This window comes from Onychomys torridus, chromosome 8, assembly GCF_903995425.1.
Source record: "Onychomys torridus chromosome 8, mOncTor1.1, whole genome shotgun sequence".
In the NCBI taxonomy this organism is placed as follows: Eukaryota; Metazoa; Chordata; class Mammalia; order Rodentia; family Cricetidae; genus Onychomys; species Onychomys torridus.
In genome coordinates this window covers 23911530-23933499 of record NC_050450.1, presented here as the reverse complement: position 1 = coordinate 23933499, position 21970 = coordinate 23911530, and the positions used below count along the sequence as shown (strand labels likewise).

The 21970-nt window shown below is 47.4% G+C and overlaps 1 protein-coding gene across 1 annotated transcript in view; it reads right to left on the bottom strand.

The window, feature by feature from the left end:
* Slit3 (slit guidance ligand 3) overlaps window positions 1–20738 on the bottom strand; it is a 592872-nt gene extending 572134 nt beyond the window's left edge. Inside the window, exon 1 of the mRNA XM_036196765.1 lies at window positions 20085–20738. Coding sequence (XP_036052658.1) covers window positions 20085–20281 — 197 coding nt within the window. The 5' untranslated portion in view covers window positions 20282–20738. The remainder of the gene's footprint in view (window positions 1–20084) is intronic.
* Between the last annotated feature and the right edge of the window lie 1232 nt (window positions 20739–21970).

Here is a 21970-nt window from a genome sequence, read left to right as displayed (position 1 = left end):
GGGGTTCCTTCCAGCATCCTCATGCAAAGTGGTGCTCCACCAAGCAACAGTTTCAGAAGCAGCAGGAAGGAATGTTTTCACTCCCTCAGAGCACAGTCTCCTTAGCCATGTGGCCAGAAGAAGTATTCTGCATTTAGGGTTCCATTTTTTTGCCAGCTTCTATTTCTTTCCAAAGTCCTTAGTACATTTCCTAATTAATCACTCCCACTTAATTTCCTAAAGCAATCACATCCTCCCCACAGGCAAGCAGCCTCGTCTCAGGCAGAAGCGTGTAAGCGCGTGCACAAACACACACACACACACACACACACACACACACACACACACACACACACACACACACCAGCTGGCTCCTCGGCTATGTAGGCATGTGTGAGCAGCCATTGGACACAGCCCCAAAGTGGTACAGACACAGAAAAACGCAGCCTGGGAACTAAAGTCAAAAGACACACTCTTCACAGCCTGGCCCGCATGTGGTTCCTGGTGAGCAAAAGGGACATTGGGAGTTGGTTTCTCCAAGGAAACTCTAAGGCACTCAGGATGTAGGGATATGCTTGCCCAGTATCCTCTCAGCGCTGCCCGGCAGGGTCATTCAGGAGGGGCAGCAAGGCTCTTTGCTTCACAATTGCTTTGTCAATTGATCACTTGCTATATGACTCTGGGCGAGAGCTCTGTTTTTATTGAGCCTGTTTCCCCGTCCTTAAAATGAGAACAGTAACATATACCACACAGTGAGGATGTAAGGCAGAACATAACAGTTACAAGGAGCTAACCCATGAAGACTAATAAATGAAGCTAGGTTTTTAAAAAATGATAAGCAGGGTGTCAAATGGCAGCTACACACACCCAGAACTAAAGTTTCCATGGGGAGGGGCAGGGATGCAGTAAAAAGGACCTGTGCCTCATCTAAAAGCCACTTGGCGGCTGCAGGAACCAAGGGGACTGCCTGTCGTTAGACTTGTCAAAAATTTTAAGACACTGGAAATAGAGTTATATGTGTATTCACCCAATATGAAAATGTTGACTGAAAATTAACATTAAAAAATTCAGTGAGGTGCTGGGGAACCAGCTTCCTCAGTACAATGCCTGCCCCACAAGCATAGGTGCTCAGTTTGAGTGCCCAGCCATGACTGGCACAAAAAAAGCTGGTCACAGAGGCATACACTTGTCATCCTGGGGCTTAGGGCATGGGAACAGGATATTTGGAGCTCATTGGCCAGTCAACCTAACCTAATGGGTGAGCCCGGGTCTCAGTGAGACCATATCTCAAAATACCAGGGTGGACAGCCCCTGAGGAACGACACCTAAAGGAGGCCTCCAACCTCCACACACATGTACATACATCACACACACACACACACACACACACACACACACACACACACACATTATGTAAGTCAAATACATCATACTCAAGACCTGGATCTGGCCGAACAGCCACTGATCTGCAAACTCTGTCAATGTTATTAATTAATGGAGACAATGAAATATATAAAACACTCAGCCATGTGCACAGCACATAGTAAACACTCAATAAATGGCAGCCAGAGTTCTTATTATTACCATTAGCTGTGCAAGCAACCCCCATCTGTGACAATGGACAGGGGATTCCCAACAGCTGTCTGGGTTGTGGACAGCTGTAAGAGCCTCTGGGGACACCACAGATATTAACTACTGTGCATTCACAAACTCTGCTGTTTTACTAAAGCAAGCATGCTTTGTGACAGTGGAGCTCGGCAGTGGTTTTTTAACTGGAGGGGACTTTCTTCTACCTCAGGGGACACTTGACAATGTCTGGAAATGCTTTCTTCCTGTCACAAAAACATTCTATTGAAATCTAATTGGTAAAAGTCTTGGATGTTGGTAAATAATTTATAATAAGCAGAGCAGCCGTATTCAACAATAGCAACCAAACCAAACCCAACATGTCAACAGGACTGAGGTGGAGAAGCAATGGGATGGATGGGAGTTTTCCATGCAACACCCTGTTTGCTTAAAGGATTTTATGAAGACAGAAGCCTACATAGATTTTTTTAGACTATGGAGAAGCCGGCTGGTGGGCAAACAGCGTCTGTAATTCACCCCAGGGTCAGGCTTGAGGTCCTGCTTTCATTCCGTCTCCTATAGCATCCTTATCGTTGTCTTAACTACTGCCATATCAACGCACTTCCTTAAAGGCTCAGTTGAAGACTTCAGATTGGAAAATGGGCCCTGGGGAAACTGAGGACTCAAGAGATGAACTACTTGAGGGAGCCAAGGTCACTCAGCAAGTTGTAGGGCCAAAGTGAAACAGAATCCTCCTCAGTCCTGGTCCACATCCCTCATCATTCCATTTTGCTGTTGCCATGGTAATTATAAATCAATTTTGTCTATCCATTAAAGCAGTTACTTCATAGAATGTTCTCACAAAGCACTGTTGAACTTGCCCTAGTTTTCCTCCACGGATGTGAAAGTAATCATATTTTTGTATGTTCTATGATTCTGGCTACATTCATGATTGCCCTTCACCTCAAATGGGATAAATAAGCGAGGTCACATTGCAGATTGGCTGTCATGCATCACTATGACTACCCCCCAAACAAAGAAAGAGCACCAGAAGCAAAAGCAGTGAGTCGTATTTACCTTACTAAGAAAAGCGGGGTGACTTTTGTCAATCCATACCTTACATGGAGCATTTAACTTATCTATTTGTTCTTCTCCATAATTTGAAGAATTTCTCTACCTCAATTTTCTCCAACACAGCCATTCACCAGAAACACCTTGTGCATTATAAAATCCCAACATCCAAAATGCACCCCAAAATCATTAAATCAGGACTTCAGAGGGGATAGAGCCCAGGCATTTTATCATTTTATATCTCTCTAGGTGATTCCAAAGGACTGGCAAGTCTAAGAGTCAGGCTTCAGGATTCCATTGTTATTATTGAACAATGATGTGACATCTTCAGAGAAGAATGAACTTGTCTAGGGGCACAGCTGGTGAACCACAAACCTGTGGTTAGAATGGAGGTCTGGCCCGCTGCAAAGCCCACAGAGAATTATGCCACTCCCACCCAGGAGTAAGTTAACCAAAGCCCTCTGATGTACGGTTATCTGGTTACAACTCTGAGAACAGAGGAATTCTCTTGAAGGCTATCGGAGACTTGTGGGCTTCATGGAAATCTTCGGAACAGGTCTGGCGACAAGCAGGCAGACACATCTTATCCTTCTGCAAGTACACAGATGAAATGGACACACATTGTGCTCAGTCTTTCTGACCCACTGGTCAAGATTCCAGTTCCAGGAAAGAAGGCTTTCCATCAACCCTGACATGGGTCAAGAGCTAATTCCTAGATTAGGAAAAAGGAAGACATCTCATCACAGAGTCACGATACAGTACCTAGTGAGTGTAAAGGATGATGTTTCAATTGATGCAGGGGAAGCTGCCACCAGAAAGACTGAGTGGATGGAGCCTGAACAGCCAAAACCCAGGACATGTTGACTACTCCAAGGAGATGCAATGACTTATAAAAACAGGAAGATACAGGCAAAAAAAAAAAACAAAACAAAACAAAAAAAACAGCCAAAATCCAGATGTCCTTGTCACCTAAGCCACTAGGTAGAGATGTTCACTCGGTAGAAACAGTATGAGGTTGCCATGACTGACCTCAAAATCATTTGAAAAATGTTTTTGTGTGCATTTTTTCCTAAAAACAAGCTCAAGCTCATTATCACTTTTAAAAAAATCAGAGTATCTAGACTGAAGGAGGGGGAAAGGCAAGATTGGAGCTCTTGGGAGATCAATCGACTAAGAGAAATAGTTCATGGGCAATCTTTCCTAACGAAAAGTCCGTAGCCGTGCCTGGCTCAATGGTCTACACTTTTAATCCCAGCACTCCACTCAGGAAGGAGGGGCAGATGGATCTCTGTGAATTCAAGGTCAGTCCAGTCTACAGAGAGAGTTCCAAGACCGCCAGGAATGGGTAGTGAGACTCTGTCTTTAAAATGAAATGAACACAGGTCCCAGGAGCTGTCCAGAAAAGTTAAATCCAGTGTCCTAACTTGGTCCATTACCGGGCAGATTGGTATACTTTGCCAAAAACAAGGCAGAGTGGAAAAAACACCCCCCGCCCCCCAAAAAAAATCAGACACATTTCGGTGACATAGTTGTAATGCATGGGAATATCTGGGAACTATACACATGGATCTCTGAGCAAAGGGTGGTACAACTGGCAGGGATCAGGAACCATTAAAATTCAGTCCCAGACATGTTAAAATAGAGTACTGTTTTGGAATGCTTAACCAGGCCCCTGCGCTCCTCTCTAAAGGGCTTGCTTCCCATCCTGTGAGGACATCATCCCATATCCAGGCATCCCCTGCCCCCAGTATCCAGGGACTTAACCAATGAGGCTGCTAGGAGTTAGTAGCACTGGTTGCTCATTGCATGCATTCTGTGGACAAATCAATACATAAATGAGTTGCCCCAGATACTCCATTCATAGGCAATATGCATTAAGTCCTGAGTATATGTCAGCGATGACCTGGATTCCTAAGAGATCTACATTACAGATGAGAATTCTGTGACCCTAAGAGATGAAGGGGTCTGTCTCCAGTCACACATAAGTGATGAGACTTAGATCCAAGTTTATATGAACTTCAATGCTTGTATACATGCCACAGACCCAGCAACCAAATGTTAGTACACTGGCTATGAATTTCACAGATGTTAGTCCTAAGTCTTTCAATAGGTATGATTGTATTCATTCATTATTTATTTGTTTTGATGAGAAAGACAGATAATTTGCTGAAGGGCATATTTTTAAATTCAGATTGCTTTGCCTCTAAGGCCTGGGGTCTTTCCTATCTTACTTCTGCCTATGCAAGTTAATTTGATTTTTTTAAAGCAGGTATTGGCTTTGATCGATCTTCACAAGCATTATACAGAGAAATGCATAGTTCCTGCCCTCAAGATACTTTTAATCTAGTTAAGAGATTGAATCTCATGGAACAAATAGTACCAATAATGAGTATTAATATATGGATATAGAGGTTTTAAACATACATGCTACAAAGAGATTTCTTCCTTGGAGAGAAGGAATCTCTTGGCCCCGCCCATGAATCTAGACTAGTTCCTGTGGCCAGGTAACAACAACAGAAATCCCTGATTCTAGGGGCTGTGGAGGCCTGAATCTGGGATGATGTCCTCACAGGTCCCAGTCAAGTGTCTGAGTTGTTGCACTTCCCTTCTTGGGATCCCTCGAGGTATGAAATGAGCTTGTGCTTAAGACATCATGCTGGGCCGGAAACTCAGGCCACTCGGGGCACTAGCTGGAGCTGAGTCCAGTCTCCACCATCCCAATTGAGGTATAGACCTCAGTTTTCAATGGGGAAACTGAGGCTCGGAGGAATTGAGTAGCACCTTCCAATCCTTCCCCAGCCATTCCAGAACCTCAGCCTGGAGGAACAGATCACAGATGAGCCATCCCTACTGAGACTCACAAAGCACAATAAAATTGTTATTGTTCGTGTACTCAATCTCAAGGTTGCTGATTTCTTAACTGGCTGTTCAAGGCCAGCCCTGTCCTCTCTGCTGGAGGTGGGCTATCTCATTGGGACTTCTAACAACATGGCAGTGTGGGTCACTGGTAAAGAGCATGATCAAGAACACTTAGCTAGTGGGAGCATTCAGATGAGGGTCACACTAACTCCAGCATCAGGACTTGAAACTGCTATACCACAGAGGAGGAAAAAACTATGTCTTTGTATAAAAACCTACAAAACCACTAGCCAATCAGTTTGAAGCAACATCAGCTGCTATTTTTGAAACTAAACATCTTTTCCTTTCTTAATTTCAGAAGGCTTACTGTGGAGCTGAGCTAATTATTTGAGCCTTAATCAAGGACCAGCCACTCCCTGAAGCAGCTGTCTTGGCCTCTCTCCTGCCTCTAGAAAGTCCCAGGGGTCCATTGGCTATTGGCTCAGAGCTTAATCCCAACTCTCCGCCCTCAGAAGCAAAGACACACAGGGCTGGAAGGATCTCTGGAGTTCAGCCAGCCCACCTCCCTCATCACTTTTGAAGATGAGGGAGCAGAGGCACCGAGAGGTGAGGTGACTCGTCCAAGGTCACACAGTGTGTCAGAGGCATGGCTAGGTCCCCAAATTCCCAGGCAAGCGTTCTTTCTACTCCAACATTGTGCCGTTGCTAAAAATTGTGCGGATCCACCTCCCTCCACCCTCCCTCCTCTTGACAAAGCTGTTTCCCCTACACACCACTACGCACAGCCACATTTGGCAGGAGGCGCTACCAGCCCTTCTCTGCTCGGGAAATGTTATTTTGCAATGGGCCTCTCTTGGTTTTTTAGCAACACACAAAGAAAACTGTAGCTCTGTCTTCTTGGAAGATGTTTCTTGTTTCACAGACAGGAAGAGGGCCTTCCTGTCTAAATGTGACTCCAATCAGCATACAGCTCCAGTTGAGAAAGAAACCCGAAGAGACTTAGCTCTTTGCAGCATCCCTAGAATGTACCAGCAGGGCACAGAGCAGGGAGAAGCTTGGTGAAATTTTCAGAAAGGATTAAAATGCACGTCTCAACAGAACCGGAGCAGATTGGTCACTGTCTTGTATAAGAAGACAGTGTATAGAAGTAATAAGCTGGGCTCGGGGGGACTAGAGCAACTGCCCACCCAGTTTGGATTCCTGCTTCCTGGTCTTACTCCAACTGTCTTTCCCCTTGACTTTTTCCTCATCTAGGACCTTCCCCTTCTAGACCTCGAGCCAGCCAGAGCTTTGATGCTGACTGATAGTCAGTCATACTGCTTAACAAGGCCACGTCGCTGTGGGGGCTTCTCCTACTGGTTCTGGGCCAGTCTTTATTTTCTGAAGTAGATTTAGTCCTTCTACTGTCTCTCCAGCTTGTCAGACTGCATGAGGTTTCTTGTGGCTCTGGGTGATCTTGTCTAAGGCCCAAATACTGACACAGAAACAGGGAAATGTCTTGTACTGGCAGATTCCAGGAATAACCCGGATATCCTTGTGCTACCTCTTTAAGACATTTTATCCTTCAAGGTGGATTGAGTTTGATAGAGAGAGGGTAGACCAGATGATCCTAAGATGCTCCCAAAGCTTGAAAATCTGCCTGTTGGGGGGAGGAAAGAAGTACTGGAGGAAGAGAACCCAGTTCTCTGTCTGTCAGAAATTCAGAGCTCATAAGCTGGTATCAGATGGGAAAAGATGTGCCAGCTTTGAGCAGGAGGAGAGGGAGTGGACGTGTTGCTCACAGCTATTGCAAACCACGATTCATCCATTCTACTCTTTGAAAATCAAAATTGCAGTTTATTTACTTATTTTGAGACAAGGCCTCACTACGTGGCCCACACTAGCCTGAATGCAAGACCTCCCTGTCCCAGTCTCCCAAGTGCTGGGATAAAGGCCTGTGCAGCCACACCTGATCATTCTTTCATCCTAAAAGGACTGAAAAGTACTCATGAGAATCACCTTTGCACGTAAGTCTAGTGCACAGGAGGGACCACAGAGAAACTGTGTCTACATGCAGGTTCTCAGCGCCTGTTTCCCTAGAACGCCATCTTTCCCATAATCTATCTAGCTCTTAACCAACCTGCCCAAAGAACCCATGCCAGTCCAAAGCCCACTCTCCTGCCCTCCCCAGGAAAAAGTCCCATTGCTTGGGGAAATCTTAGAGAAAAGGGGGGGGGGTGATTGTCACCTTGAAATAGTGTCCAGTGGTTTAGTTCCAGCAGGGGTGTGGTGAACGCGATTGTATCTGCTCACAGCCTCAAATGGGATTGTGCTGTGTGTCAGTGTTTATGAAAATACCTCTCAAATAAGGTCAGTGTTCTATGCAGTTAGTGCTAATAAAATGCAGACTTTGTGCTGTTCGCCAGCTAGCGACAGAGAAGGTCTTCAATACTTTATTGGGTAGGATTGTCCTCAGATTAATATTTTCCTCATAACCCTTTCTAAATTCTACTTGCACTATTTTTTTTAGTAATGTGGGGCTTTTCTACATTTCATACATGCTAGCAGAGATGAGTGGGGCTTGTGTTCACCAGTGATTCCTGAAGACTTAGTGTAACATCCTTCGTTGCTCCGGTGGCTCTCCCATGCCAGAAGTTCACCCACTTGAGCTAGCATGAAGCCTTTCCCTTGGTTCAGACCAGTTCCCTACTATCTTCAAGTGCCCTGAGAGAATGGTTCAGTTACTGTATGCATTTTGGTAGCAACGCTATAAATGACCCCTCATACGACTTTACCCTTCATGTACATCACAGTTTCAGTATGAAGTGTCCCACAAAAGGTTTACAGCTTAGGGCCTTGGCTATTCTGGTAGGTTCTGGAAATTTCAGAAGATGAGTTTCAGCTGAGGGGTGGGGAGGAAGTAGGTCACTGAGGTCCAATCCTCACCGGGAATTTTATCCCTGATGCCTTCCTCTCTTCCTGCCCATCATCAGACAAACAGTCTCCTCCCTGACATGTTCTTACTGCCACGGTAATTCCTCCCCAGCACAAGCCCAGAGACACCAGGACAAACTGAACTCTCTGGAACTGTGGACCAAAGCCAGCTCTCAGGTAATGGTGGTGAGAAGAACCAGTCCAATGTAGCCCTTTTTTGATGCTATCATCTTGAACACTGCCAATTAGGTATCACGATCCAGGCAGAGAGTTCTTTGCATTCACGCAGGTGAGTTTGCATTTATAAAAGATGTCTTTGGCTAAGTGAAAAAGAACCTGGAGCTGAGCTGAAAGACACTGGTGACCCCAAGGAGGGTTCTTAAGTTCTCCAAGTTTCCTCATCTATTGAGCAAAGATTCTAAAATAGACCCCATCTCCTTCCAGCTGCCACATGTAGGAAGCTATGTGGAGGGCAGTCAGGGGCAAGAAGCCAAGCCAAGGTTAAGGCAGAATTAGGAACAGGTCAGGGAAGATTCCATGGTCAAGACATAGACAGCAGATCTGGCATGGACTCCATGCCCTGTAGACACTGCTGAGTAAGGGCAAAACCCATTCCAGAGGTCAGAGGAGCATATCGTAGGTACACCTGATAGCAGACAGGAGCTCATTGGCTGAAAAATGTTATTGGGAGACAAGGTGGGTGGTTAAACACGTTGGCTGACTTTCAGGACCCATAGCCACACTGCTGCCAAAGTGTAGAATGAATTAAGAGTCAGGAACCCAGGCTGATGTTTCAGATGAGAGAAGAGGAGCCTGAGCCCACATAAATAGGGATGAGGCTTAAACAATGAAATTACTCTCTACTCCAGCCAGGATGTACCTCATGTACATTCTGTTCTGACTGGACCTGATGTCAATGGGCACAGCCCAGGGAAGACAGCTAGGAGAAAGTAAGTTGCAGGCCAGCAGGACAGATCAGTGGGTAAAGACCCTGGCTTTCCGGTCTGAAACCCAAGTTCAATCCTTGGAATCCATGTGATGGAAGACTGATTGTGCGCGCGCGCACACACACACACACACACACACACACACACACACAAATAAATAAATGCAATTTTTTTAAAAGGAAGTGGCACATGTAACTAGGAAGAAACACCAACTCTGCTAAAATCTGAATAAATAATTGAGCATGAAAATACCAGTCAACAAAGTCCTTCAGACTCTCCTTGGAATTTCATGCCCCTGCTGTCATGTGGATATGGTCCGAGTGCATTCTCTAAAGGCTCGTGGGTTAGAAGTTCATTTCAGGGTGGGGCAATACCAGGATGGGACTTTAAGATACATGTCAGTTAGGTCCCAGGGTTCTGTTTTTTAATGAGATTAATGTAGATCTCACAGGACCTAGTTAGTCCCAATGAAAATGAACTTTTATTTAAAAAAAAAAAAAAAAAAAAAAGCAATCATGGCCTCTCCATGCTTTGGTTTCCTGCTTCACAATGGGATCATTCCCTTGAACACATGTCCCCAATCACTCCATTACTCACCATGATGTGACCCAGCCTACTGGGCTCTCACCATAGCCAGAAGTGTGCTGTTTTAACTTCCAAAGCCATGAGCTAAATTCATGTCTTTTCTTTCTATATCACTGGCCTCAAATGTGTACTACAGCAATGGAAAAATGGAATCCAAACTTCTTTTAAGTCATAAACTGTCTTCCTCACTCTCTGGGAAATTTATAGTTGTATTGACAAATACTATATTGATGTTCTCCCTAAGATTTGATTGATACCTTCTGGGCTAAGATCCCTAAACAATACAAAAAAAAAAAAAAAATCCTGGGGCTGGAGAGATGGCTCAGAGGTTAAGAGCACTGACTGCTCTTCCAGAGGTCCTGAGTTCAATTCCCAGCACCCACATGGTGGCTCACAACCATCTGTAATGAGATCTGGCTCCCTCTTCTTTACACATAATAAATAAATTGAAAAAAAAAATCCCAAGGAAGAGTTCCACTCATTCTAAAGTGGGCCCAGGCCCATTAGCTGTGAACTTCTGTGATTGTATACCACTCTCCCATTCTACACAAGGGAACCCTATTTATCTTTCAAGCTGTGATTCAAATGTCACATTCCTCCCCAAACTAGACATGATGGCTCTTTCCCACCAGACATCCAAATCATGTCATGCATCAAAATGTGCTCAGTGACTCAAGTGTGATGCTGTTGCTGCCACCACACCGCCTCCTCCTTCTCTTCTTCCTCCTCCTCCTCCTTCTCCCCTTCCTCCTCCTTCTTTTCTTCCTCCTTCTCCTCCTTCTCCCCTTCCTCCTCCTTCTCTTTTTCCTCCTCATCACCTTCCTCCTTACTATTCTTTCAAAATTGAGTAAAGAAATACAGAGAAGTTTCAGGTTGTGGGGAGGAATAGCGTGACCACTGGTTATCCTGCAGTCCCTGACCACACTGCCTTTCTTGTTCCTAACTGGGTATATTCCTCCCCAAGTGTCATTTTCTCATCTGTTAAGTGGGGACAGCACTACTATACCCCTGGGATAATTGTTAGAATAGTAAGTTAGTTCAAGCAAGTAGAGTGTCAGGGCAGGGCTCAACGGTAGATCTCATTCTGAGGGTGACTACTGTTACTTACAGAGGTTGGACAGCCTGGAGGCCACAGTTCTCCTTGCTCTCTCCGCCACCATACTTATCCCAAGAACTACAAAGGTGGATACACCCATGTCAAAGGGAAGGTGAGATTGTGAAATGAAATCACTGTTGTTTAAATTTTAAAAGCTGAAGCAACCTGAGCTTTGCTATTGACAAAAAGGGACTGATTCCTCAGGCCAAAATATTTACCAGGAGAAGCATTCATCTCACATCCCATGCTGGTAGGGGTTCTGGTACCAGTCTAAAAGGAAGACAGTAAAGCTAAAGTCATGGCATACAGTTCCTTGGAAAACCAAGAGTGCTCTTATATGAGTGTTTCTCTAAAAGTCATACGTGCTGAAGAACTGGTTCCCAGCTATTTTGAGAGATTCTAGAAACTTTAATAGGTGGTGCCCAGCTGGAAGAAAATCACTAGGGCTATATCTTGCCCTGGCCTTTCCTATATTACCTCTCTGTTTCCTGTCCAACATGATGGGAGAGGCTCAACCATGCCTTCAATGCATGATATACTGACCCCTCTAAAACCAGGAGCAAAGTTAATCTTACTTCCTAAAGATAACTTTCTCAAGTACTTGGTCACAGCAACAATAGTGCTAATTCATGAATTTAGAGAAAATTCAACAAATCAATAAAGCAATAATTAGAAACAATTTTAGGGAAATAAAAACCTCAATTTTGATGGGGGGGGGTGATTTTTTTTTTTTTTTTTTTTTTTTTTGAGGCAGGGTCTTGTAAAGCCCAAATTGGTCTGGAACTTACTTTTTAAGAAAGATTGGTTTTGAACTTGCTATGGCTGGCCTTGAACTCACAATTCTCCTGCCTCTACCTACCAAATGCTGGAATTATAAGTGCATGCTACCACACCCTGCAGACCTCAGTGTTTTTATACACCTTAGACAGAAAGAACAGGCTATGTATGTAATTCTACAACCTAGACACTTTCCAAAGGGCTGGAGAGTGGGCTCGGTGGTTAAGAGCACATACTGCTCTTGCAGAGGATTTGAGTTCGATTTCCAACATCCACATAAAGTGGCTCATAATCACCCATAAATCCAGCTCCAGGAGATCATATGCCCTCTTCTGGACTCCAAGGGCACCTGAACTTACATGCACATATAATAAATCTGTTAAGAGACTTGCAGAAGGCAGACAATGCATCCACGGACTCTAAAGACAAGTCAGATCCATGGGCATGCGCACTGAATGTTCTGGGCAGAGTAAGAGGGGAGAGGGGGAACCCGAGCGGCTGACTTGCAAAGGAGTAACTCAAAATAGAAAATGTTCCTGAAAAACCTAATGAAATGAAATCATTTGCCAGAATCTAATTAGGAGAATGTACACTGTTGCATTTAGACATCAAAACACAACTGAAAAGCAGGACATGGAATTGCCTGCCTATACTCCCAGTGCTCAGGAAGCTGAGGCAGGAGGATTTTGAGTCTGAGTCTACCTTGAGCCACATGGTGAGACCCTATCTCTTAAAAGCAAGGATCTGGGGTCAACTACTCAAATCTGGATAGCTAATAATAAGAAAACATCAGGGCAGGCTGGGGAGCTGTGAGGGGGGCGGGAAATAAGCCTGCTTACAATAAGCCATCCAGGGAGATGGCTCGGTCCTATGCAAATATGAGGATCTGAACTCAGATCGCCAGCACTCCCATAAAAAGTCAATTACTGCAATGCGCGCCTGCAATCCCAGTCTGTGGGAAAGAAGGACGCAAGTGAACCCTTGGCACTAGATGGCCAGCCAGTCTAGCCCCAACAAGTGAGCTCCAGACTCAGTAAGAGATCCTGCTTCATCACAAACAAAAAACAAAAACCCTGGAAATAACTGACGCCAACCTCCAGCCTCCATGTGCACTTATATGCATACATGCATTCTCATAGACTCACACAAACACGAATGCATTGACAGAACTGGGCATGGTGGCCCCTGCTTGTAATCCTGTAATTCTGACAACAGTGACAGGAGGATCATGAGTTCAAGGCCAGCTGCGGACACTGTCAAAAGACAAACAAAAGGACCATGGATGGAAGTCAATTAAGATAATAATCAAGATGCTGAAAGTCTCCCCTAATCTGAAAGTCCAAAATCTAGAATAGTTCAAAATCCAAAACGTTCTCAGCACAAACATGATCCAATCCCACAAGTGAAAAATTCCAACCATAGACTTTATTTTATGAGCAAACATTGTTTAAAGTTGCCTTCAGGCTACATGTACAATGCATACATAAGACACAAATGTACTTTGTGGTTTTATCTGGGTCCCATCTCTAAGGCAGCTGTCTCTCTCTCTCTTTCTCTCTCTCTCTCTCTCCCTCCCTCCCTCCCTCCCTCCCTCCCTCCGTCTCAATATGCAAATATCTCAAAACCTGAGAAATTTCAAAAATCAAAACCACTTCTGATACCAAGCATTTTTGAAAGAAGGATACTCTACTCATACAATCAAAGAAAATTCCCAGAGGTCGAGAGCTGGGGGTGGGTGCAGGGCCTGTGCCAAAGCCATAACACATGCAAAGCCCTTGGAGGAATCACACAGGTTTATGGGAAAAAACAGAAGCCCAAGTAACTGGTGAGAAACACTGGCAAGCGAAGTGTGAAAACCTGTCATTCAGACAAAGGATGCCCCCTGCCTCTGCAACAACAGTCTGTGTGCACTAAGCTACGACCCCACGGGAACAGAGAGGTCCTACTGGGACTCAGGGAGAACTGAGTTCCTCATCACAGGATGTCAGAGAGCCAGGAGTGTGGGACGGTTTTTCCCCTGTGCTAAGCCGATAGCAGGAAGACATAGTGAGAACTTGGACACGGGACCCCTGGAAACCCTGCCCATCATGACTTTTCCAGAGTGGGTTTCTAGAGTGAGTATTCTCAGGAAGGAGTTTAGACCACAAGAGTGACAGAAATAATGACAGGAAATGTTATGACGGGGGGGGGGGGGGGGGGGGTATCCCAAGATGTGTATGTGAGTTAATCCAGTACTTGGTGGTGCATGAGTTTAATCCCAGCCATTCAGGAGGCAGAGGCAGGAGGATCTCTGTGAGCTGGAAGCCAGTCTGATCTACATAATGAGTTCCAGAGCTACTACACACTGAGAACTATCTCAAAAAAAAAAAAAAAAAAAAAAAAGGCGGAATAATAATCCCATTTACAACACGGAAAACTGGTGTCATCGAGGTTGTAAGTGGCAGAGCCAGGACCTAGTTTTGCCTGGCTCTGGAGTTCACATCTTTATCCACAAGCTTTTCTCACCTCCAATCTGCTCACTGTTTGGGGATTTTCAATCACACCCTTTGGCCAATTCCTCCCGGGGACCAGCGTCTCAAAACACAGTAAATGCCAGTAAAACTATGGAGACCAGACGATGGTGGAGATGTACAGCATCCTGGCAGTCTAGCAGCCAGCAGCGTCAGTTACAAAAGGCAGTCCTGGTCTGCAGGACACAGAGCAGAAGCTTCCCACAAGAGCCTCTCTCTGAACAAGGCTGAGTTCCACAGTGAATCAAGGAGAGCCCTAGAAATCAGCTCAGGACATGCACAGGGCACCTCTGCACCCTTCCCTTGCATTATCAAGGTGGTCTCTGTGAGGTTCCTTTCTACTCTGACTTTCTTTTTTTCTCAGCATTCCTTTTTAAAAAAAAAAAAAATGGTTAAAACCATCTTACACAGTGAGAGTGACACGTGTTAGTAAATACAGCTGTTTCACGTAAAAGCAGTATGGGAGGCAGACACTAGGAACCGGTAAGGGGGCTGTTTAAAGAAAGATGGAAGGCCATTGAACACACACAGTCAGGACCAAGAGTTCTTCATGAAGCTCCAACCTACCCCTCCCCTAAATAAAGAAATCAAATGCATTCTTTAAATAGAACACAAAGCAGTGTGTCAATGAAAAAAAGATAAAGAACCGCTCCAACCATAATCTCTTCTGTATGGAACAGAGGCCAACCTGGGTTCAGCTGCTGGGGCAGGATGGAGAGACCGAGCAGAGAAAAGGAGACCAAGCGAGAGTGTATCGGGCACAGCCCACAGCCCATGTGCAGGCGAGGAGCCTGCCCCCACAAGGCTTAGTGTTGGAACAAAATTAGAGTGAACATCTCGAGCTGGATGGCGTCTGAGATGAGCAAATGGAAACACAGCCACAGCATCACTGTTACAAGTTTGTGGAGGGCTCCTATGTGCCAGGTACTGTTAAGCACTTCCTAGACATGATCACTTTAATCCTTCCAAAGGGGGACGGGAATTATACATACTTGACAGCTGGATAAATTGCAGTTGGGTCAATAATCACAGGCACAATGACGAGAGAACAATATGGCAGGCACCGTGCACAGCACGTTCCGTGGATTGCCTCGGGCTGCGTTCACAACATCCCCGTGTGATTATCATCCCTGTGTTACAGGTGTGGAAATGAGGTACAAAAGGGATTAAACAGACTGCAGTCCAGAGCAGCACAGCAGCAGCAGAGGTGCGACAGCAAGCATGTATGCCGCAGAACAGGACTCCAAACCTGAGCTTCCCGGCCAAAGCTCCAGGAGCTCGTGCACAAAAACTCTGTGGAGGGTCTAAATCCTTGCCTTCTTGCCCATCAATTTAGGCAAAAGATTCCACAGTCCTCACCCTCCTTCATTTTCACTTTCCTGGGTGTGGTGTGGATGGAGGCTGTGAATTCAGACAATAGACAGAAGACTGAAACAAAATAACAGTGGAAATGTGGGGGGGGGGTGCGCATGGGGGGTAGACTAGAAACCCCAGATGACTGGCAGACATAAAACTTAATAATGACCCTACAAATACACATCAATTAATGCCAGAGGAGCAGCAATCAAAAACCACAGAGAGCTCAGGATGCCACTGATGAGTTCCTGATTGGAAAGTCCTGTGGCAGAAACAGTCGGGCTTCCTGGCTCACTCCACTGGCATGTGCACAGTAGGAGTGTTGCAATGTTGCTAAGCAACGCCTGGCAACCAGACTTCAGAGCGGACCGTGCAGTAAGAGTCTTGGGGGGAACTCTACTAAGGCAATAATTCTAGTTCATGAAATTCAAATTTTAGATAGCAGTATCTCATGTAATAGATTACTAGGAGGTAGCCCTTGACCACCCATCAAAGTGCAAGTCTGTAAAGGCCCGTCTTGCCCTGGTGATTTTGAGGTTCATGAGCCTTTTAGTCAACATATACTTGTTGAAAACTTCCTAAGTGCCAGGCACTGGTCTAGGCACAGAGAAGGAGTATTGTGACAGCTCACAGGTGACTTGCATGTTCCATAAGGAAAAATCACAAAGACTACACCAGAGTCCTACTTTTAAGAAAAAGAAGCCGACAGGTGTAGCAATCTGTTCAAAGTTGTACAGTACCCTGGAGGAAGGCAGCCTCCTTGCTCTCTAGGCTCTCCAAGGAGAGTCCTATGCCTCTCTCTAAAAGGCCACATCACCATGGTTGGTCCAAAGAGGACTCATAACATGCCAGGCTGTCCCTGGTCCTCTGAGCTGGCCCTGAGGGCTGGGAGTACCAGAACGCTGGGTTTGGCGGTTGAACATCTTGGAAAGTCTCCCACTTGACCTCTGGACCTCTGTGGTCAAGTGAGGGAAAGCCTATGACACGGTGTCGGTTTTTATTGGACCCTACCACCGGCAAAGGCTGCTGTCATCTGGAGTGATGGAGAAAATTAAGTTACCACATTCTCACGTTTCAGGCTCTCGCCCGCTCTCCTTCGCAAACAGGAAATGTTTATTTAAATACAGCAGTTTCCAGCATGTTCTGGAGCCAAGTGGAAAAAGCAAAGATGTCCACTCTTGCTCCCACTTCCACTCTAGCTGTGGGTAAGAGGTGGGCCTATGCCTGCCTCAGGGCAGGACTGGGAAAAGGGGCCCCACATGAGGGTTCATTTTCATGCAGGCTGAGGCTGTGGTTGGAGAAGAATTACATCTGTGGGTTCCTTTTGTACTCAGAAGGGCAAATGCAACATCTGTTTACCCTGCACTCCCTGGTAAATGTTTTGTCTCAAGCACCGCCATTGACTTCCTCTGCACCCTGAGCCTCTGTCTTTGCCGCTCGCTCGGATAATAAATGACACCGAATTCTCCCCTCCGTTTATTTAGCTTACTTGTGGGTGTTACCTCCTCCTCCAGGAGGGGGAAAATTGTCAGTAGTTTATAAAAGACAGAGGGTTTCCTTCTCTGTGTGATGCGTTGACATTATGGGGAAGAACTTAGAACACAGACAATCCCCCAACTCTGATAGTGGCTTAATAATGACCAATTTAGACCCTGTTTTAGCCTGAAGCCAAGGCCAAATGGGGACTACAACATCCTTCTCACTCAGAATGTCCTAAAGCTCAGATGACTAGGGGAAATACTCTCTCTCTCTCTCTCTCTCCCCGTCCCCCCCCCCCTCTGGAAGACAACAACATAAATGGAGATGGAGCAAGCACTGCCTCTTTGTTTTAAAAACACAATTTCACCAATTGGGAGAACGGCTCTGCTGATAAAAATCAGTGTCCCATGACAGAAGGACCTCCAGGGGACTTAAAGGGCTCTTCAAGAAAGGTTCCCACTTCCGATCCTTTAAGATGAAGAGTTCGTTTTCTTCTGTGTATGCAATGATTTTAGGGACGGGGCAGGAATGCTACAGAAAGTTCAAGCAATGTTTAGTGTGTGTGTGTGTGTGTGTGTGTGTGTGTGTGTGTGTGTCTGTGTGACAAATTTGCAATCCTTAGCATGGTGTGGCTGAACAGTACTAAGATGTTCCATCTGAGTCCCTGAGAGCCAGGATGGGTAGCGAAAGGCTGCTGGTGGGGTGCCCTTGAACCTGAGGTGGCTCCGCCCCTGCCTGCTCTAAAAGTCTTAGAAAGGAGTTGAGAGGTCAGCCTTGGCAGCTCTCTCATATACATGCACTTAAAGCCAAAACCTTACCAGTGACCAAAGCTGCACCAGATAACCACAGACATGTCAGGGCAGCACCTACGCCGCCCATGCCGGGTGGTGACCACTGCTACAGAAATGACACCCACGGGAATGTCCTTCATCCAGAATCTTTATCTATTCTCCCCAGCTGTGGAGCAGATGAGATGTATTAAGTCGCCAGGGTCTCTGGGGGAAGTGGCTGGCATATTTGAAAACTTCTAACTAGCCAGAAGAGAGAGGCCCACTGCCCTGATCTTCCCACACTGACAACATGGTCCTGACCATAGAAATAGTTCCATGACTATGGAAATAGTTTCAAGAGAGCTGATGTGAAAGAATGATGGCAATCTATACCAAAAGCAGAGGCAACTGCGTCCTGCCCTAAGGTGAAAGCCCAGCTAGACCTTCCCCTCCCAGGAGTCTGTCCAGAGATCACAGCCCAGACTGACTCTGGATCCAAGGAGTCCGCAGGGTGCTGAAAGACCTGGGCTTAGAAGCCTGGCAGGCTGGGATTCAAACACTTCACTGGTTACATGATCATGAATACATGAGAGCCATGAGCATCGCCTGTGTAAGGAACAGGACTTCTGGGGAGGTCCAAGGAGGTACGGGGGAAGCACCCACGAAACATCTGCACAGTTACCATTCCCCTAACTGCAGCATTCACTGGAGGAGGGGAACTCAGTGTACCCATACCTACAAACACCATTCAAATGAGGTTTTCACTGCTCCGGCTAATACACAACCGAATGAAGGTATGGATGCCTGGATTCCAGCCCTTTTACTGATACTTATGTGCCCTGTTTTCTTGGTTAGTTTGCATTTCTGATCCTAATTTCCCAGCGCTAATGAAGGCTCAGGGCCAGCCCTCCAGGATTCTACTGCTCCAGCAACAGAACAAACACACTGCACTTTGAAAACAGCAAACAAAAGAAGACGTAAGGAAGGCATTTCTAAGAAGTCTCTGCCTAGACAGCCAACAAGAGGAAAAGGAAGAGAAGAGAGGAGGTGAGGTGGCAAGGGGTGGGCAGCTAGGGCACTTCAGCTCCTCCCTGGTCTCTCCTGACCTGAAGCAGGCAGGACTGAGGAAGGGTGTGCCCACCCCTAAGACAGGCTGGGCAGAGCGCAACTGGTCAGTGTAGCGACTGGAATTCTGATTAGTGCAAACCCTCTCTCACCGGCCCCCAACCGTGGACTGAAAGGAGCCCACCCCCGACGTCCAAACTTTGAATTTGGTCTTGAGGATCAAAATGATAAATCTTTCCAAAACGCTGACATAAGAAAAGTAAACATTTGGTTGCACAATTGGGGTTAAAACGAGGGTCAATCCACCCCACTCTCCAAGAGCCTCTCCCGCTAGCTGCCAACCCCAGGATCCGAGGCTGAGTGCGGTTTGTAAGATTATAGCGCTAGGTCTCATTTAAAGGGCTGTCAGCATTTCCATTCTCCGGCCCGTTTGGGAAGGCATTTATAACCCAGCCATAAAAAATTCACCCGGGCTGCAACTTGGCATCCCCAAAGCTGCGCTCCAGGCAGGGAGGGTGTTGAGAGCACCCACTCAGAATTCATCCGGTTCTTCAGAAGTTAAGACCTTCACATATACTCTGAACTTTCCTTGCAAGGAAAACCACACAGCAGCTGGCTCATTCTGATCTCCAAGGGCGGGGGGGAGGGAGGGTTGTCACATTTTTGGTGGCGGGGGGGGGGGGGGGAATGGGTCTCTCGGGTCTCTGCAATCGAGACTCCCCATCATCATCTGGCTTGCTCCATCGCCCTCTCTTTAAGAAGCAAGGAGCATGGACACCCCTTACACACAACCTCAAACCTTGAGACCACCACAAGTCCCCCAGCCCTTGCCTTCTGCCAGCTTTCTTCTCTGGAGCTGTCAGCGGATAAGCTCCCCAGAGACCTCACCTAGAGAGGCACTACCTGGTCCCCATCGCCGGAGAACTCCGACACTTCCCTCCACACCTGCCCAAAGCCACGCTACCCCCAACTTAGCGAGAGTGTCTGATGGCGGAGGGGAGAACTGAGGTCGTCCCCAGCGCGCGCGGGAGAGGAGGGAAGGACCTGGCGCCTGGAGGGCGACTCTGTAAGAGCCGGGTGGGTGGCCTGCGCGGGCGGGGTGGGTACTCACAGGCGCTCTGCGTTGCGGGGGATGCCCCGTGGAACGGCGCGCAGGCCCAGCCCGTGGCAGTCCACGCTAGCGGCGGAGCAGGTACACTTGGTGGGGCAGGCGGCAGCAGGGGGTCCGCTCAGGACGCTCGCCAGCGCCAAGGCCAGCGCCAGGCGGGCGCGCACGGCGGCGCCGGCCCAGGTCCGCCCCGGGGCCATGGTGTGCAAGCGCCCGAGCCCAGAAGAGGCTGCCTGGCGCGGCGGGACACGAGGAGCCCGAGGAGGCGCGCGGGCGGCCTCGGGGGCGGGCGGCGGAGTTGGCGCGGAGGAGGGGCGGGCGCAGCGCTCAGGCGCACGGGGCGCGGGCGGAGCGGGGCGCGCCGGGCGGCGGCGGCAGCAGCAGCTCCATCCGTGGGGCTGACGCTGCCCCGCTGCGCATCACTCACGGTGCCCAGGTACCGTGCGCCCCCGGGTCCCTCTGGGTCGCCGGCAGAGGCGCGGGCTCAGTCTGCGTCCTGGGCTGAGCGCTGGGGATTACGGCGCCCCGGGAAGTCCGGCTCAGGGCTGGGCTCCCGAGCACGGCGGCGGCTAGGGCACCGGGTGGCCGGGAGAGCTGGCCGGCGCTCGCTCTCTCCATTCACTGAGCAGAGCAGACACCGGAGACGCGGGGCCCGGCCCTCCCGCCCCCCTCCCAAAACACCAGCTCCGCCTCCTATTGGCTGCGCGCGCGTCACGTCGACTAAGTTGGGAACTTTGCTGGAGCAACCAGGAGCCTGGAGGGAGGAGGCAACAGGGGAGCTAGAGGAACCCAGCTGGGAAGGAAAGGGACTTGGCCAGCCTGGCCCCAAGAAAGAAACATTGAAATTCACCTATTCTTGGGAGCCAAAGACCGATAAAGCTAAAGCTAGTGGCTCTTTTTTTTTTTTTTTTTTTTTAATTCTAGCACTGAGTTGAATAATCAGTCCCAACATGGGAGCATCAGAAAGGAAACCTCGGGTTTTTTGTTTTTTGGAGGGGGGGGTGGTGTTTGTTTGTTTGTTTTGGTTAAAAAAAAGCCAAAGTTAGACTAAATGTAGTGCTTACCCCGAGGTTACACAGCTTCTAGGCATGCTGTACCCTGGCACATTTATCCATGGAAACTTTGTCCCTACCCCATCTAGTATTTACTACGATCAACAACTACTTACTACAGACTTACGCGTGGGAATACACTCCACAGCCACTCAGGGTCGGTCGGTTTCTCTCTCTCTCTCTCTCTCTCTCTCTCTCTCTCTCTCTCTCTCTCTCACACACACACACACACACACACACACACACACAGTTCCTGTGGTGAAGGTTACCGCTGGCATATTCTACCAGGAGAAATCCTGGTCAGATTTGCCCAGCAATGCCTGCTTTGTGGCCGAGAGTGGTAAAGGCTGGAACTTGGACCCCTGTATTGACACCACCACTTCAGGGTCCTATTTGGATGACTCTGAAGCAATCATGTCACCTGTGAGCCTTTGTCTCCTCAAATAAAGGTGCCACAGTCCTGTCTAACCTCCATGGCGCATCAAAGAAGAGAAAGTGATTTTGCAAAATAGTGCCTTAGCCTGCAAGGCACCCATCATCCCTTCCACCCCCAACCCCCTCAGCCTTGCCTTCATAATGCCAGTGCCTGCTCTAAATTGGCTGGTCTGAGCTTTTCCAGATGCCGGTGGGGAAGGGCTGTGTTAGAGGCTCCATAAATACTTGTAGGAATGATTTTGTTTGTTTGTTTGAAGGGAAGGAGCAGGAACAGAAGGAAGTATTGCCCAGACTTCCTTGAGATCCCCTCATATGGGAAAGGTCTGAAAGAGCCTTGCTTACATACACACACACACACACACACACACACACACACACACACCCTAAACCTATACTCTTAAC